Below are 17,273 nucleotides of genomic sequence, written 5' to 3' on the forward strand. Positions count from 1 at the left end.
AAAAGGGACAGTCAGCAGACAAGAGGTTCAAAAAAAGATGTGGAGGTTTTGATTTTAAGTGACGAAATGGTGGTGCCATCCATCAACAGAAATAGGGAATTGGGAGGAGAGGCAGGTTTTGTGGGAAAGTTGAAGAGATTTATTGGGGGCATGTTGCATTGAAAAGTGTTGATATAATACAACAAACATTGATTATAGACCTACTATGTGCCAACCTGTGCTAAATGCTAACTCTTTTTTTTAAAGGAAGCTTTGGAATGATTTTTTTTGTTCCATCCTCCATCCTTCCAGTCAGAGAGGCAGAGGCAACTGAAAAACTCATGCAATCTCTGCAATGCTGAGTTTCCAAGTGGTGAACTTTTCCTGGTGGGAGGGAGATCAAGAAATGATGATGGTGGAGTCAAATCCAAGGGTTCAGCTCTTAAGAAATGGTGTCAGAGAGTTGTATATCCCAATGGAGCTGTCTAACTGGACTAGAGTAGAACTTAGTAGAGACATTGGTACTAGAAATAAAGGTAGGTGATACAGTGGATTAGAGTACTGAACTTGGAGTCAGGAAGAACTGGGTTCAAATTCTTTGGCATACACTTAGCTGTATGACCCTGGAACTGAACCTCTGACTGCTTCAGTTCCCTCAACTGTAAAATGGTGGCAATAATAACACATACCTCAAAGGTCAATAAGATGTAAATGCTTTGCAAATTTTAGAGCTCAGTAGGGAATGCTAATCTTGCAGTTCTTTACATAGAGAGAATAAACTAAGCTACAGTAGGTCTAGAGAACAGATAGAACCAGGGAAAGAACCTTGAGGAGATACTCAAACTCAGAGAGCAAGATGAAGTGAAAATGTTAGGCACCTAGGAAAAGTATTTTGGAGACAGCTGAATTAGAAAGGAATGTCATATAAGACAGGGGATGATGGAATATCAAGGAAGAAGAGTGGTTTATTGCTTAGGATGTCAAATGGTCAAAGGCCAAAGGAGGTTGAGGAATTAAGAAAAGGCCATTGAGTTTGGCAGTAAGAAATAAAGATGTATACATATTATGGTGAGGATGGAAGCTGGATTTGTGGGAATTAAATCACTGTGAAGTGAGGAAGTAGAGGCATAGGGTGTTCGCCATTCTTTAAAAAAATTTCGATGACAGGATAGTTGAGAGAGAAAATGATCATACAAAAGGATAGCAATTCAGGGAAAGCTTTTGTTTTTGTTTTTAGGATAAGAGAGTTGGGTATATATATATATGTATATATATATGTATGTATGTATGTATGTATGTATGTATGTATATAGGCCTTTTTATTTTTTTCCCTTTCCCTTTCCCAATGTTTACAGCAATATTCTACACTCCATTCCTTCATTATCTCCTCCTTTCCCTTTCCTATTTCTCTAACCCTTATAATCTTTCTTATACTCCCACCATTCTCCAGGAACTGCTATCTCATCAATAACTCATAACTGTTATCTCATATCTCATTATCAATATCTCATAACTGTTATCTCATCAATAACCACCCATGCAAGATCTAATTGTTGTCGTTATTGTGTGTGTGTGTTTTTCTTACTTGAAGTAACCTGAGCACTTCACTTTTGAATGCTCCTTTTTCTTCCTTAACACTCTTTTCTTGTGGCTTCTCTGACACAACATTTTGTTTTTCCTTCTGATTCTCTGACAACTCCTTCTCTTCTCCATTGCTGCCTCCTTAACTTTCTTTTGCACTTCAAAAATGGATGCTCTCCAAGGTTCTTTCATCAGACTTTCTTAATATTGTTTGCCTTGTTTGATTCTAAGTCTTCCTGACTCTTAAGTCCAATGTTCTATCTTACTGTGCCACCTAGTTTTCTCTTTAGACCTAATGTCTCTACTGAGTTCCAGTCTATTCCAGCTAGACATCTTCACTGGGTTGGTCCTTGGTGATCTCATTCATGCTCATGTATTCATCTTTCACATTTTAGTCAATGACTCCCAAGTTTATGTCTGTACATGTGACTTCTTTCCTGAACTCCATTTCCATATTTCCAATTGTTCATAGAATAGGTCTACTTGACTACTTCATCCAATGCATATCTAAAAATGAATTCATCATATTCAAACCAGTTCTTCCTCTTGGTTTCCTCAGTTCTATTAATGGCACTATCATTTCCCCAATTATTCAGATTAAAAACCTAAATATTATTTTTAGTATGTTCTATACGCAACTATATGCTAGGCTCCATTTGCCTATCTGATAAAAAGGGTTTCCCAATTATGGGGCCAAGGCTTGTTTTATAAATCACAGGATAACAGATTCAGAGTTAGTAGGTGTCTTAAACATTTTTTATATGTCAATACAATTTTTGATAACCATTTCTTGACTTTTTTGGATCCCTGTTCTCTCCTTCCCTCCCCCTTCTCCCTCCTCCTCAAGACAACAGGTAATATGATATAGGTTGTGTACATGTTTCATACAATACATATGTCCATGTTCATCATGTTTTGAAAGAAGGCACATGGTTTATACTAGAGGAAGATTCTTGGAAGAAATAAAATGAAGAATGGTATACTTCAATCTGCATTCAGACTCCATCTGGAGACTCCAGTTCTGGCAAGTGTTTTAAAAGTAATCTAATCTGACCTCATTCTCTTAATTTTATGGTTGAGGAAACTGAGATCTAGAGAGTAAAGTGACTTGCCCAAGGTAGGAAATGACAGAGCCTAGATTTGAACTTGAAACCAAATCCAGGCTCTGAATCTAGTGCTCCTTTCATTTATAACTACTCCCTGTCTGGGAATATTGGATATGAGGACTGGAGGAACACAAGATCTATTGTTCTAGCATGTCATAATAATGAGCCTTTGGGGAAAGAGTTGGTCTAAGAGCTGATGAAACTCAACCATTCTTCTCACTGTCAGTGCAAAATAATCCCATAGGGACCTTTGGCTTCTTATCTATAAAATGATGGTTTTGGACAGATGGTCCATAAACTCTCTTTGAGATTTCTATATCTCATGATCCTGAAATGTTTAACTAGTGATCAGTTGTGCATTTTTCTAGAACTGAGGAACTAAAGGTAAAGTTGGCTACTTAACCACCTCTTTTGACATCAGATGGGATACTAATAACCTCCAGAAATCTCTAACCCATTGGAAGTTCCACCCACAGTAAGTTGACAGGTTTCTTGGGCAGAATTGTTCATGGCCCCAGCTAACATTCTTTGTAATGGGGCTCTTAGATACTCAGACAACAGAATCCATAGAAAACCACACTGTTTTAAGCAACAGAGTTTTTCTTTTATTTAGGTGATCACATTCATGTTTCAATTCTTTACACTGGTTGAAATCCAGTTTTCAAGCTAGTTAAAAAAAAAAAAGGCACCCAGGTTCATATAACGCTGCCTACCTTCTGAAAGGTATGTCTTGGTAGTAAAAACATATTGTACAAGCAAAGCATTTCAAATGTATTGAAGAGCATACATGATAGCCAGAACATTCCCCCGCCCTGCCATTTTGATAGTTTCACTATTGGTCATATGGTTGTCATTAATCCGTGTAACATTTTGCCTTTACAAAACAGATCTTCTATAAGTTAAAAGTTTAGGGAATGAAGTGTCATTTTAAAAACTCACATGTTTTACTTACTCCTCCTATAGGAATACTACAATTATTCTCATGATTTAGTATCATACTTAAGTACCATGGAACACCTGGCATTATAAAAATACTTTTTATATAGATAGGACTTCAGAACTAAAACAAGAAATACTATAAAAATATTTGTAATAATAATGGTATCAATCTCTAGACAAAATATTTTCTTCCTCTTAAAAGATGAATACTTAAAATTTTTTTATGAAATATCCCCCCCCTCAAGAGGGTGAGACAGATTAGAATGTCTACTTAAGATAGACTTAAAGATATTTTAGTACCCAACTTTCAATCTAGTCTTTCCATTTTCACAGAATTGTTCACTACATTTCTGATAATGTAGATGATTAATTCTCCTAAAAGATTTGACTTAAGTCTCTATGTGCTATTAATTACATTGGTAGCCATAAAACAATCAGCCTAGGGAATAAATGTTGGGACCAGCAGTGGTATCCAACTGACAAGTGAAGGCTACAGGTTTGTCACTAATAGTTATATTTTAATTTAAAATCTTTTAACTTGGGAAACCTGTGATTGCATTTTGTCCACTGTCTGAAATCAGCTCATTCATTTCATTCTGTTTGCTTTCTTTTATGGCATGATTAGGGTGATTTCTTTGAACCTGTGCTCTTCTGGATCTTCTGAAGCACAGTTTCATGAGCAAGTAACATAATTCAGCCACATTTAACAGCATGCAAATCACAGATGCAGCAATCATGAAAATGGTAAAAACAGACTTTTCAGTGGGTCTTGAAATAAAGCAGTCCACAATATTGGGACAAGGATCAATACTGCATTTCACCACCCAGGGCAGGTTATAGCCATTGTAAAGAAAGTAAAACACATACATAAAGGAGGCTTCAAAGATAATCCTAAAGAAAATACTGCTAGTGTAAGTCCACCACAAAGACCCCTCAATTCGTACCCTTTGTTTTTTAATTTCTTCTAAGTCTTTGAATTCAATCCCTTTCTCCCCTTTCCTAAACTGTCTTTCCTTCTCATGTCTATTGTAAGTTACATGCATGGCTACCAGAAGTGCTGGAGTGGAGACAAAGATTAGTTGAAGAGCCCAAAGTCTGATATGAGAAACAGGGAAGAAGTGGTCATAGCACACATTTTTGCATCCTGGCTGCAGTGTGTTACAGACAAAATCTTCTTGCTCATCTCCCCATACTTCTTGAGCAGCTACAACAAGGATCATGACTCGAAAAATGAAGAGGACGGTGATCCAAACCTTCCCTATGCTGGTGGAGTGTTTATTTACGCCTCCAATGAAAGTATGCAGTGTACTCCAGTCCATCTTGTTGGTGACTTATTCCTCTAAGGGAAAAAAAGGACAAGGGTTACTCAGAATTTATGCAGTTATTTTTGGAGAAGAATTGATAGAGATAGGAATGATCTTAAGGGAAGCATCAATTGAGAGAGGCCACGACTTTAGCAACTTAATTTTTACCTCAAGCATATTGTGACTGTCTATTAGGTGGCAAAGTGTATAGAGTGCTGGACCTGGAATCAAGAAGACCTGAGTTCAAATCTGAACTAAATACTTACTAGCTGTGTGATCCTGTGCAAGTTATTTAACCTTTGCTTCAGTTTTCTAAATTGTAAAATAGGGATTATAATAGCATCTACCTTGAAGTGTTGTGAAGATCAAATGAGATATTTATAAAAGGCACTTAACATCATTATGTTGTTAATATGTTGGCACATAGTGGATGCTACATAAATACTTATTCCCTTCCTAATAGCTCTTTATTACAGGAAGTTCAAGGCATGTCCTATGGGAAATCCATTATCCAATAATAAAACTGATAGCAACTATTCCTGTCCAGACATCTACCTCCACATAAAAGCAAGACTGAATGCATATGAGTGATTTCTTGGCAGTAATCCAGAAATCATAAGTAAACAAATGAATTCCTTTCACTTTTTAATTCACCGTGTCAATATGAATTATGTAATCAGTTCAGTTTTACCAAAAGGATTAAAGTGTAATGATTTTTTAAGTCACTAAGAGTTTATGAAAAGTCATTCTTCAAAGTTATAGTGAATCTTTGTATTCAATAAATTAGAAGAATATGCTAGAAATCAACTGCCTGTGATTATGCATTATGTATTTATATTTCCCAAAAGCATGTGGCCTCTCATTTACCTCATAAATTTGCTATGGCATTTGGAAGGCAATTTTAGAGGCTACTAATAGCACTTCTGAAAAGGAGAACTATATGCTTTTCTAAAAATGCCTTTTTTGTTTGTCTTAACTTAGAAGGTCATTCGATGAGTGTTCTTTTCCTCGTATGCAATGTGAATGACACGAGGAGCCAAAGAAGAATGAGCTGCTTATGTTACAGCTTGTGTGACCATTTTATTAGCCTTCTAAAGATATTCTTCCTTATGCCTGAAGAAACCTGTTTCAATTCAAGCAAATTCCTTCTTGTTCTCCATCACCACAGAAGCTCCCCAAAAGAGACCATCATTTTCTCTTTTTAAAAAGTTTTATTGAAGCATTTTAGTTTTACATTATAAATATTTACAGACAGACCCCATTCCATAACATATCTTGTAACAAAGTAAAACAATTAAGTAAACTTTATAATCCAGTAGCCTCATCTGAAAGTTCATGAAACATTCCATGGCTATAGCACCCCTTCTTTTATTTATTTATCTATCTATCTATTTATTTATTTATTTATTTATTTATTTAAAAACCCTTACCTTTTGTCTTAGAATTAATACAGTGTATTGGTTCCAAGGCAGAAGAGCAGTAGGGGACAGGCAATGGGGATTAAGTGACTTGCCCAGGGTCACACATCTAGGAGGTGTCTGAGACCCATTTAAACCCAAGACCTCCCACCTCTAGGCCTGGCTCTCAATCCACTGAGCCACCCAACTGTCCCCAATCCCTACCTTTATTTTAAAAAAATCAATAAAAATCCATTTCCTGTCCTTCACACCCATATCTCATTGTTAAAAAAGAAAAACAGTTTCCTCCAATGGCTGTATACAAAATAATGTCTCCTTCTGCATCTTTAATACATGCCTCCTCTTTCTCTGCCTTGGTCAACATATTTCATACCATGAGCTGTCTGGACACATGAATGGTTATTGTAGTAATCATATTTCTTTTGACTTTCAAAATTTTCCTTATAACAACCCTTCTTGTACATGGATGTGATAAGTAAGGCAGCTTTTGTCCTTCTCTTTTGAATGAATGAAAAGCCATTTTTTATTAAGCTCTTACTTACTGTGTCAAGCATTGTGTTAAGGTCTAGGGATATAAATATAAAGAGAGAGAAAACCCGTCTTCAAGGAGCTTATAAGGGAAGACCACATGTGGTCTTTTTAATGCATAGCACAAGATATATAATATTGTAAAGGAAACCCATCATATTGATATAGCCATCAAAATATTTTAAAACATATGGGAATAGTGGCAAAGGAAAAAGTCTTGGGGCAACAAAGTTATAGTGACAGTTAGTTGATACATATGATGTTCCCTTTCCAAATCTAATGTTAAATAATTTGATTACTGTTTTTACTGTTTATATGTTTAGTCAATCACTTGGGTACCTTTTCTGGACTCTCAGGGATATAATTCTTAATTCATCTCTCTTCTCATCTCATCTCTTAATTCATCATCATAATAACTCTTAATTCATCTCTCCAACACTAATATTGCTTCTTTAGACATTCTCAGTTCCCTTGCCACTATTTAGCCCCTAATCTCTGAGAATCAATCGGTGCTAAAGTGCACATTCAGCAGGAGCAAAGCCCTTTGTCCATAGCCCTGAGCCATTCAACTTCTTGTAAAACAATGTTGGCTGCCATTTCAGTTGTTGTTCTTGGGCACTCCTCCCTTCTGTCTTTATGAAAAATCATGCTCCTAGGTCCTGGGATTTGGGGGGCAGATATTAGAAACACCCTTACCCCCCACAGGTCTCAAGACCAGTTATTTATAATTCTCAAGCCTTTCACCCAGCATATAAGAATGCTGGAACTCATATTCTACTAATATGAGGCTTGGAGAAAAAATTAGGAACTTCAATGCCAGACATTCCAAGAGTTTCTCCATGCTACCCCCTAATCCCCTTCCTTGCCCTTTGACAAAAATCTATAGAAAGAAATTGGGACAGTTAGGTAGATCAGTAGATAAGAGTTCTGGGCCTGGAGTCAGGATGGCCTGAATTCAAATCCATCCTCAGAAACTTATTTTAGCTATATGACCCTAGGCATGTCTCTTAACTCTGCCAGCTTTAGTTTCCACATCTGTAAAATGAGCAAGAGAAGGAAATGGCAAACCACTCTGGTATCTTTGCCAAGAAAACCCCAAATTGGGGTCATGCCATGTTGGACACAATTGAAAAAATGACTGAACAACAAAAATAACAACAGAAGGAAATTATGGGAAAATTCCTCCCTCCACTGTACTTACTCTACACTGAACTAGTCTTCTAGATGCTCTGAAGAATACAAAAATAGGGTCAGAGGATTTGGGATCTGGAAGGGACCTTAGAAATCATCTAGTTCAAAAGATCTTACCTAGAGTCTGTGAATTTATTTTGTGTGTTTTTCCTTATATTTTCATATAACCAAATACGATATTTTAGTATAATTAAAATATAATTAGTTTTCTTTGTAATCATAACATCTAATTTTATGCATTTAAAAACATTATTCTGAGAAGCAGTTCATTCCAAATAGTTCCATTGCTCAAAAAAGGGTTTAAAAATTTCTAAGTCCAGCTGCTATATTTTAGAGATGTGGTAACTAAGGAAGGGCCTTTGACTAATGTCATAGATATAATCATAAGTGGAAAAGTCAGAATTCAAACCCAGGTCCTCTACAATCCAGGGCTCTTTCTACTCTACTACATGAATCATAATTTAGACTAATTAAGAAGGTAAACAAAGAAACCAATATGTCAATCAATAAATCAATCAACAAGCATTCATTCCTTACTATATGTCAGGTGCTATGCTAAGCACTAGAGATACAAAAAAGAGCCCCCCCCAAATCTCTGCCCTCAAGAATCTTACCATCTAATGGCAACCCAGGACAATCTCAGAGGAACTAAAAAAAACACTGGAAAAGATAGAATCAGATCCCCATAAACAAGCTACTATTAATATCAACCACCTCATTAAACAGGGAAGAGGAGTGTTTACCAAAGGTTAATAGAAAAGAGTGGCATAGAACTTTGAGAAGAGCTAAATTTAGCTCTTCTTTGATAAAAACTAAATCCCAGAATGAGTTGAAGTTTGTTGATTGGCTAAAGATAACAAACACAGCTTTTCAAGTTATGCTTGGAGCAAGATACAGAATAAAGAAGATAAAAGATTCACCATTTAGGGCAAGTGACATGTCACATGAAAGAAAACTATTCAATTTTGCTTTTGCTTTTGTACCCTTTGTCAATGCAAATGGTTTTCAAATTGTAAAGAAGAGAAGGAAAATGGGTGTTCAAGCTCAAGAAAAGAGTAAGTAAGGCATCCTTTAAATTCCATAAATGAGGTCAAATTACTAAACCTAGAAAAATAAACCACAGGGATGAAAGAAAAAAAAGAAAACAAAACAACTTGCTGATTGAATTGATAAATTATGGAGAATGGCTCAGAAGATAAGAGAGAGTCAAAAGTTGTTTCAGTTTTCTGAAAGGAAGGAAAAGGATTCCAGAAATTCCCAAAGGATAAATTTAATGATGATCCCTAGAAAATCTGTATCATATAGAGAGAACTTTGCAAAATGAGTTGATCATTGTCATTCTGAGAGTATTTTATGCTAGAACCCCAAGACTCTAGGCTTCTTTCTACTTGTGGCTTTGTCTTATTTAGCATATTTTAGCCATGGTGTCAACCAAGGCATAAAAGGTATGCTCTATATCCTCACCCACATTTTCTTCCTCAATATAAACTCCTCAACAAAGGGGACTTTTCATTTTTGTCTTTGAATCTTTGCACCTTGGAAGATACAGAGTGAGTAGTAGGCACTTAATAACCACTTGCGGAAGTTACCCACCCAGAAAGGTTTCTGATATTTGTAACATGAAGACTTATTTTCTAATTCAATTGAAAAAAAAAAGTTGGCTTAATGTATTTGGAATGATTATGTGTACATCAAGAAAGCTTTGTAATTTCTTCTTTGGGCTTGAAACAAGCAGAAAATTGTCATTCCTAATTCAAAAAGGTCTTCCTATTGTCTCAGCTTCATTGATAAAAAGATTTTGGCTTAATAATCCACATAAAGAGAAAAATGGATAAAAAGTACTTGCTGTTCACAATATGATATACAATCAGATGGACAGATACTGCATGGACAATAAGCCGAGCAGGACAACTAACTGAATCCAGAACTGAATAGAAAAACTGCTTATTTGCCCTTGGAAAAATGTATTGCACTTTTAATGAGTGTCTCCCTGAACCCAAACCCATCATTGGAATAATATCCTTCTGGTGAGATACCAGAAGGATATTATTCCAATGATGGGTTTTATATATGTAGTGGGGAAATCTTGGTTCAAGTGCTTCCCTCTGACAAATACCAGCTGAAGGACCCTGGGCAAGACACTTAATATTACATTGCTTTAGGCAACTCCAGTTTCTATCTGAAGGAGATCTCTTTAAATTATCCCTGACAAGATGTCATCCAACTTTTCCTAGATCTTCAGGGAAAGGGGAACCCATGACTTCTCCAAAGGGCACATTCTACTGCTGGACAGCTCAAACTTTTCTTCTTCTGTCCCTCCTCCTTCCTTCTCCCCTTCTTGCTTTCTTTTCTCTCCCAATGACAGTGCTGGAGGCCCAGAAAAAAAGGCTAGAAAGGAAAATAGAGCCCTACTTCTGCCAAGGTTTCCCTTTAGCTCCTTCACTCCTTTTTAAGTGGGGAGAGGCCCAAAGGAAGCTGCTCTTAGCTTAGGCTAGGGACCCATCTTTCCCCACCATCTCCAGATGCCTAACAATGAGCTGGTTCTTGAAAGATAAAGATATGATCATTTACCAGGACTTTCTTGAAGCATTTTTCACCTTGGTAAGACCTCCGAGGAGTTTGAACTCAGTTGGTCAGAGCCAAGGGTCCATTATTTGGCATGATGAGATAGGAATATGACCTCAGAAAGTTTTGTACATGAAAGTTCCACTGTATCACTACATTTTTAAGGAATTTTACGTAGACATACCAGATATGACTAATTTTTAGATGGACAATTTTGAACAATGGCGTGTCTGTCTTCCCTGCATATGTCTAAATAATAAATGTGTTCTGTGTGCCAGTCAGTCAATGAGCAATTCTAGCTTGTCTCTGTAATAATAATAATAGCTACCATTTATATAGTGCCTACTATGTGCCAGGCTCTGTGCTAAGTACTTTATAAATATTTCATTTGAACTTCACAATAACCCTTTCAGATAGGTGCTATTATTATCTTCATTTTATCATTGAGTAAACTGAGATAAACACAGGGTAAGTGACTTAGCCAAGGTTACATTGCTGGTAAGTGTCTGACTTTGCATCTGAAATCTGGTCTTTCTGACTACAAAGCCCAAGAACTGGCTGTCCCCTGAATTCTTCCTACCATAAGTAATGGAAAAGTATGTAATGAGGGCTAATAATAAATGTAAACAAGTTTTAATAATAAGGACCTGGAAGATCTTTGGTGATCTTTTCTCCTACTGAAATATGAAAAGGTTAGAATATTACCTTAATGTCTCTTAAAGCATTAATCTAACAGTGTAGTATAAAGGGCCATCCTAAAAGCAAGAAGACATGAGTTCAAGTCCTACCTCTGACACATATTAGCAGTATGATCACAGGCAGGTCCCTGAATCTCTTGCTGGGCCAGGCAATCTTTGACTATATAAATTGTGAAACTATGTCTGTGGAGGGAGTTCTCTACCCCAGAGGTGTCAAATATTGCATTGTGGTACAACAATATGCCTGAGTATAAGTGGAACCAGATGAAACTATAAACTGGGAAATATGTAACAAACTAAAAATACAATAGGACATAGACAATGTTAAAATGTGGTTTCCTAAATCAATATGTAACCTCCAGGGATTAGGGTCAGCTCTATTTCTGCTTGAGTTTAATGCTACTGATCTATACTAAATAAAATCTCAAGTCTGGAAGGGTAGGGTAGGGGGTGGGAAGAAAATATTTGAAGTTTAATTTCTTTAAAGTACTATAACTCTAAAATGCTCAGAAGACATTGTGGCATTCTTGTAATTTATAATCAAATTGCAAATCATGAGAAGGAAAGAATAGAGGAAATAATCCAAACATGTACCTATACTCTATTCTTTCTCTTTCAAATAAAGATAATTCATTTAGGAAGATTCTTTGTAAATATTGTAGGTACAGAAGATTTAGAATATAGAAGGTCAAACACTTTATGAATTGCCCTCTGCTTTTTCTTTAATAAAGAACTTTCCAATTTCAACAAACAAAATGCGTCTTTCCTTTTCTGCCTCAAGAGAGCTGTGGGCCTCATGAGAGGAACTACTGCAGTAATAAGTAAAATATTAACTTTGTCTATTTAAACAAAACTTCATTCTGCTTATCTCTTTTGTGGGGGGAGCTGCTTAGCTTCAGTATAATTCAACTTAAGAAAATATGGTGATGGGGGCAGCTTGGTGGCTCAGTGGATTGAGAGTCAGGCCTAGAGATGGGAGGTCCTAGGTTCAAATCTGACCTCAGACACTTCCCAGTTGTGTGACCCTGGGCAAGTCACTTGACCCCCATTGCCTAGCCCTTACCACTCTTCTGCCTTGGAGCCAATACACAGTATTGACTCCAAGATGGAAGGTAAGGGTTTAAAAAAAAAAAAGAAAATATGGTGATATTTAAATTTGAGAGATTGGTAGGATATTTAAAAATGTGAAATGCATAATTAACTTGAGTAATTCAGCATCATATCCATATTACAAAAGCCATAACCACAGTACTAAACACTTAACTAAGAAAATCTGCAACTCCAATGGTGATTGTGAATAAGAAGAGACCTTTTCTCTCCTTCCCCCTACTCCAAATTAACTTGCTTTGAAATGCTGGATATACCATAACTTTGCAAAAACAGTATAATTTTAATGGATATATTTATTCACTCATAACAAGTACATTCATTAAGTGCCTACTATGTGCTAAGTACTATGTTAGGTACTAAGAGAAATCTCAATTCCAACTCTTTTTTTCCATAATAGTATAAGAGTAGCTTGTAGACTCAATAGAATTTTAGCTTCAGTGAAAGGCACATGAGTGTGCACACATGAGCATGCACACACACTCACAAAGAACTTTGCAAGCCATCTCAAAGTATTTCATCAACTCTCAGCAGAATCCTCTGTGTTAGAAAGTATCCTTTTTGTCCTGGCTAATATTATTCCCCTTTAAAAATAGATAAACTGAGTTAAAGACTTGAAGTGACCTTTTTGAGGTCACTTAGTGAATAATTAATAGACTAGAGACTAATCTATAGGCTTCTTAATTCCCATTTTGTTTAAAGCTGGGTGCCTACATTAGTAAAAGGAAGAAAAACAAAACACTCCCATCTCCAACCTTTTTTGTCCAAGTTTTGTTTCAAGGTACTCACAATGATTTTGGTGAAGAGAAGATAATCAGATGAAGGTCTCTGTCCTTAAGAAGTGGGAACCTTAATCTTCTGTACCAGCGGATTGCCCAGAAGTCCCAAGCTGCATCATAATGCAACTCTTTACTCTGTTTTCAGGATTTTGGAGTTATTGCCACCTGTTAAAAAAAAACAAAACAAAACAGTAATTGTTTTTAAATTGCTCTCAGGCTTTAAAAATGAATTTCTATGCTGGTTTCAGAACTAACCCTTTATCTACAGAGCTTTAGAAAAAGGTATGGTTAGTAAAAAAAAATCAGAACCTCTCAAAAGTTAGTAAGTTTTGGGGTGCTGAAACTGTTATTAATAAAAAACCCAAAAGTTTTCTAAACAAAATTTAGAAATGAAAATTCCTGTCCCTACTCAAATCACCCTTATTAAAAATAAAAAAAACCTCTGCCCTTTTCTTTGTCTCCTAAGAAATTTAGTTTCATGAATTTTTAAGTTTACATAGACTTTAAAATAAAACCTCAGTGTGTCCTTATTTATTGTAACTGCTATTGATCATGTACATCAATAGACATATATTATTTCCTATTTACTAAAACTCAGAAATCCCATGGAGATGTGACATTTAAGATGTGTATTATTATTCTAAGTTTTGTGCCTTTTAATAATCTAAATAGTTGAAATTTTTTTATTCTCTTCTAATTTCTGCTTGCTGACTTACATAAAATTAAGTCTTAACTCTAATACTTGTTAGCAAAATCTCTGTTCATTCAGGCAAAACTGTTTCCTTTCCAACTATTTTAGTATAACAAGGTTGAAATGACCTTGAAATAAAGAATAAGAAGTCTTTCAGTGTACCTAATTCTGTCATCCAGAAGAGGTAATGGGAGTCATTTAAAAAGACTCAGAGCTCATGAACTAGAAAAGCTGACTGAAAACATCTTTTCTGACCCAATTCTAGTATTTGCTTTTTTAAGTGATTAATTTAGAAGAATCAGTTTGAGCTTGTGAAATATGCAGGTTCAACCAATGAAAGTGAAAAACTTGAAGATGTCACAATTTAGAGAACATTTCTGCACTATTCACAATGTTCTACATATAAAGGTAAGGCTAGAAGGGATGGAAACTTTTCTCCCTTTAAGTTAATTCAATAAGTACTTATTAAATGCCTACTATATATTCTAGGTACTGTACTAAGTGCTTAACTATCTCATTGGATGGAGAAAATGTTTAGTTAACCTCCATGTGTCACTTTCTTCACAGCCTCCACCTTCAATTTTGGGTTTACTTAAGTGGAAAAGACATTAAAGAGAAATAGAAATGAACTTATTTTCATATGTAGTCCTAGAAGCTGCTAAAAATCAGCAATGTAGTTTAACTTCTTGAAGCAATCCAGGTTAACCCCCCCCCCCCACACACACACACAACCCTTTACAGTTGTAAAATGGGAAGGGAATCAGTGATTTTAGATGCCACCAAGGTAAATCAGACTCTAGAAGTGCTGGAATTGCCAGTAATTTATGGACTTGGATAACTTTCTCTCCAGCTCTCAGTGCCTCTTTGGTCTTTCTCTTCTTGGCAGAATTAAAACAACTCCCAAAGACTGTGCCTGATCCAAACAACAAAAATCTGTACAAGAACAGTTTTGAGCCCCATCCCAAAGATCAGAAAGTCTAAGGAAAGTGCAATCAATGGGAGCAGAACATTTTCTTCTAGAACAGAGGTAATATGAAAACTGGGGCAATGAAACTACTTTTTTTTACTAGAAAACAAGTTCAACTAAGGGAAATAAAGCAGTGGTCCTGGATTCCACAATCAGATCAATTGTGTAGTAAGTTGACTATTGGATTCTATCTTTAAATGGACATAAGGCAGGGAGAATAGATTTTTTTTGGAGTCCAAAGCTTGATTGGCTATATGAGGCTGGCCAGCTCTTCTGGTTCAGCTTGGCCCTCCCAAAGTAAGATTGTGACAAGCATGTACTCACCTCACTCATTCGATGATGTACTCCATCTATGCTCTTCGAGGAAGGGAGGTTACCTGACACATTGTGACACTTTGGGATGGGTCTCCTTTTCTGGACAGGAATATGTCCTTACTTAGTATCCTCCATTATAATCAGGTGTGTCACCAATTACCCTTAATTATTGTTATCCACAACTCTAGACACCAGGGTTTGACAAGTCTCTGAAGCTGCATGCCATGAAGGCAAGTTGGTTAGAAGTATCTGGGAGTTACTACTGGTCGAACGTCTTCTAAAGATTTCCTATCTTCCCCCATAAATACTAGGATCACACAAACACAAAAGAAGGACAATCAGGATGAACAAGAAGGGGTTGCTGGTGAGGAAAAGGTCAGACACTATACCCTTGACTTCTTATACACAATATGGCTATAAAACCTGCTGTGCAAGGCAATTAGGAGGCAGCTTGGGTTAAAAGTCAAACCAGGCACATCATCTTGACTAAGCATGGTGGGGGGTGGAGGGGTCACAAGTAAGAAAACACACAGGGTTCTTTTCCGAACCCTACGGGTACAGATTCAATCTCAGACTTATCTGGTGAAGGATGCAGATCGCAAGGCAGATACCAGAACCCCCGATCCAACGCGCATCTCCATCTATGTGCTTAGCGAACCCCATTTCCCCCTTCCCGAGTATCCCCCAAATGGAGGCCCCACGGGGCAGCTAAATTTCCAAGAGTGCAAAGGGCTTCTCCTCCTCCCTCTCCATTAGCACGGAACTCCCCGGGGAGCAATTGATCTCTGCAATTCGGGGGTCTTCCCATCTTAGGGTACGGATGAGGAGGGAAGACCCAGAGGTGAGGAACTGCTCACCCTACAAACAATGAGCTTCCTTAAGGGCTGTGGATACGGGCGGGAAGCGTAGGTTCCTAGTTCCCGACAGAACGCCGACCCCGAACTCCAGTCCCTTAACCCCTCCACTTTATGGCCGGCGCAGGCAGAGGGAGTGGAAGCAAGGCTTACCTGTGTTAGTGGCGTGTGGTGGTCGTGTGGGCGATCCGTGAGTGATGGAGGGGGAGGACGGGGAGGAGATGAGGAGGGAAGGGGAACGAGGGAGGGGGTCAACTGGGCAGCATGTGAGGGGGCCAGAGGTGATCGCCCTCCAGCGCTGGGCTTCCTCTCGGGGTCCGACGCCGGGGTCGCTGCCGCCGCCCGTATGGGCGGTCACTTGATGCCTTGTTCTGTAGCGGTTGTGTCCTGGGCTCCGGCCCAGAAGAGAGTTTAGGACTGGGTACAGGAAGTTCAGGGGTTTCCTGTGGATTTTAGGTTAGGGCACTCGCTTTCCACCTGCAGCTCCTTTTTAACCGCACCCCCACCCCGCCTCTTCCCTGACGCGGCTCGGGCGGACTCCAGTCCCGTTGCCCTCCAGCACTGAGGAGCGCAGCGGGCGCGACCGCGATGAAGCAGCGAGTGGAGGACAGTGCCCCGGGCAATCGAGAGCCCACCGCGCGGGAAGGGCGGCACCCAGCGCACTCCATCCACGCCTCCGCTCGCTGCCCTGCCAGGGTCAGTTGCCAGGAGGGCGAGTGCGGCAAGCCCAGTAGGACACTGCTTGTTTTACTTTGGGTCCCTATGTTCTCCTCTTCTTTTAAGCTCCCTGGACTAGGGGGCTGCGGAAATATCTTTAGGAGAGGACAAGATCGAGGATGGTTTGCCCCACCACTGGCCACCAGGGCAAAACGAGCTCACGCCTCCCTCCCATCAAGAGATTTCTACACAGTCCAGGATGTGTGTGTGTGTGTGTGTGTGTGTGTGTGTGTGTGTGTGTGTGTGTGTGTGTGTGTGTGTGTGTGTGTGTGTGTTTCACGGCTTAGACCTCTCCTCACCTCGTTTTTCATATACGCTCAGTATAACATGTATATAGCTCTTTAAGGTTTGGAAAGCACTTCACATGGCATCTCATTTGAGTTTCACAACCCCTTTGAGGTAGGTGCTAATTACACCCATTTTACTAAGGAGGAAACTGAGGCTGGAAGAGGTTAAGTGATTTACTAGTAAGCAACTGAGTCCAGGATTCAAACTGAGGTCTTCGGAACCCCAAATCCAGCACCTCATCCATGG

General features: G+C 38.1%; 1 protein-coding gene across 2 annotated transcripts; it reads right to left on the reverse strand.

The window, feature by feature from the left end:
* Nucleotides 1-3,248: 3,248 nt before the first annotated feature.
* Nucleotides 3,249-16,683, reverse strand: GJB6 (gap junction protein beta 6). 2 transcript variants are annotated; one of them, XM_007495198.3, is made up of 3 exons: nucleotides 16,176-16,683; nucleotides 13,206-13,360; nucleotides 3,249-4,944 (listed from the first exon to the last, which is right to left on the reverse strand). In XM_007495198.3, the coding sequence occupies exon 3, from the start codon at nucleotides 4,922-4,924 to the stop codon at nucleotides 4,139-4,141; it is 786 nt and encodes a 261-aa protein (XP_007495260.1). In that variant the 5' UTR covers nucleotides 4,925-4,944; nucleotides 13,206-13,360; nucleotides 16,176-16,683; the 3' UTR covers nucleotides 3,249-4,138. The 2 variants fall into 2 exon arrangements, with proteins under 2 accessions (XP_007495260.1, XP_003341392.1); XM_003341344.4 differs by lacking the exon at nucleotides 16,176-16,683 and adding an exon at nucleotides 15,178-15,568.
* Nucleotides 16,684-17,273: the final 590 nt, after the last annotated feature.

Source organism: Monodelphis domestica, chromosome 4, assembly GCF_027887165.1.
Source record: "Monodelphis domestica isolate mMonDom1 chromosome 4, mMonDom1.pri, whole genome shotgun sequence".
Lineage (NCBI taxonomy): Eukaryota > Metazoa > Chordata > Mammalia > Didelphimorphia > Didelphidae > Monodelphis > Monodelphis domestica.

Bases quoted from the DNA above. Each gene is read 5' to 3' on its own strand.
- GJB6 (XM_007495198.3), bottom strand. From the start codon at position 4,924: ATGGACTGGAGTACACTGCATACTTTCATTGGAGGCGTAAATAAACAC.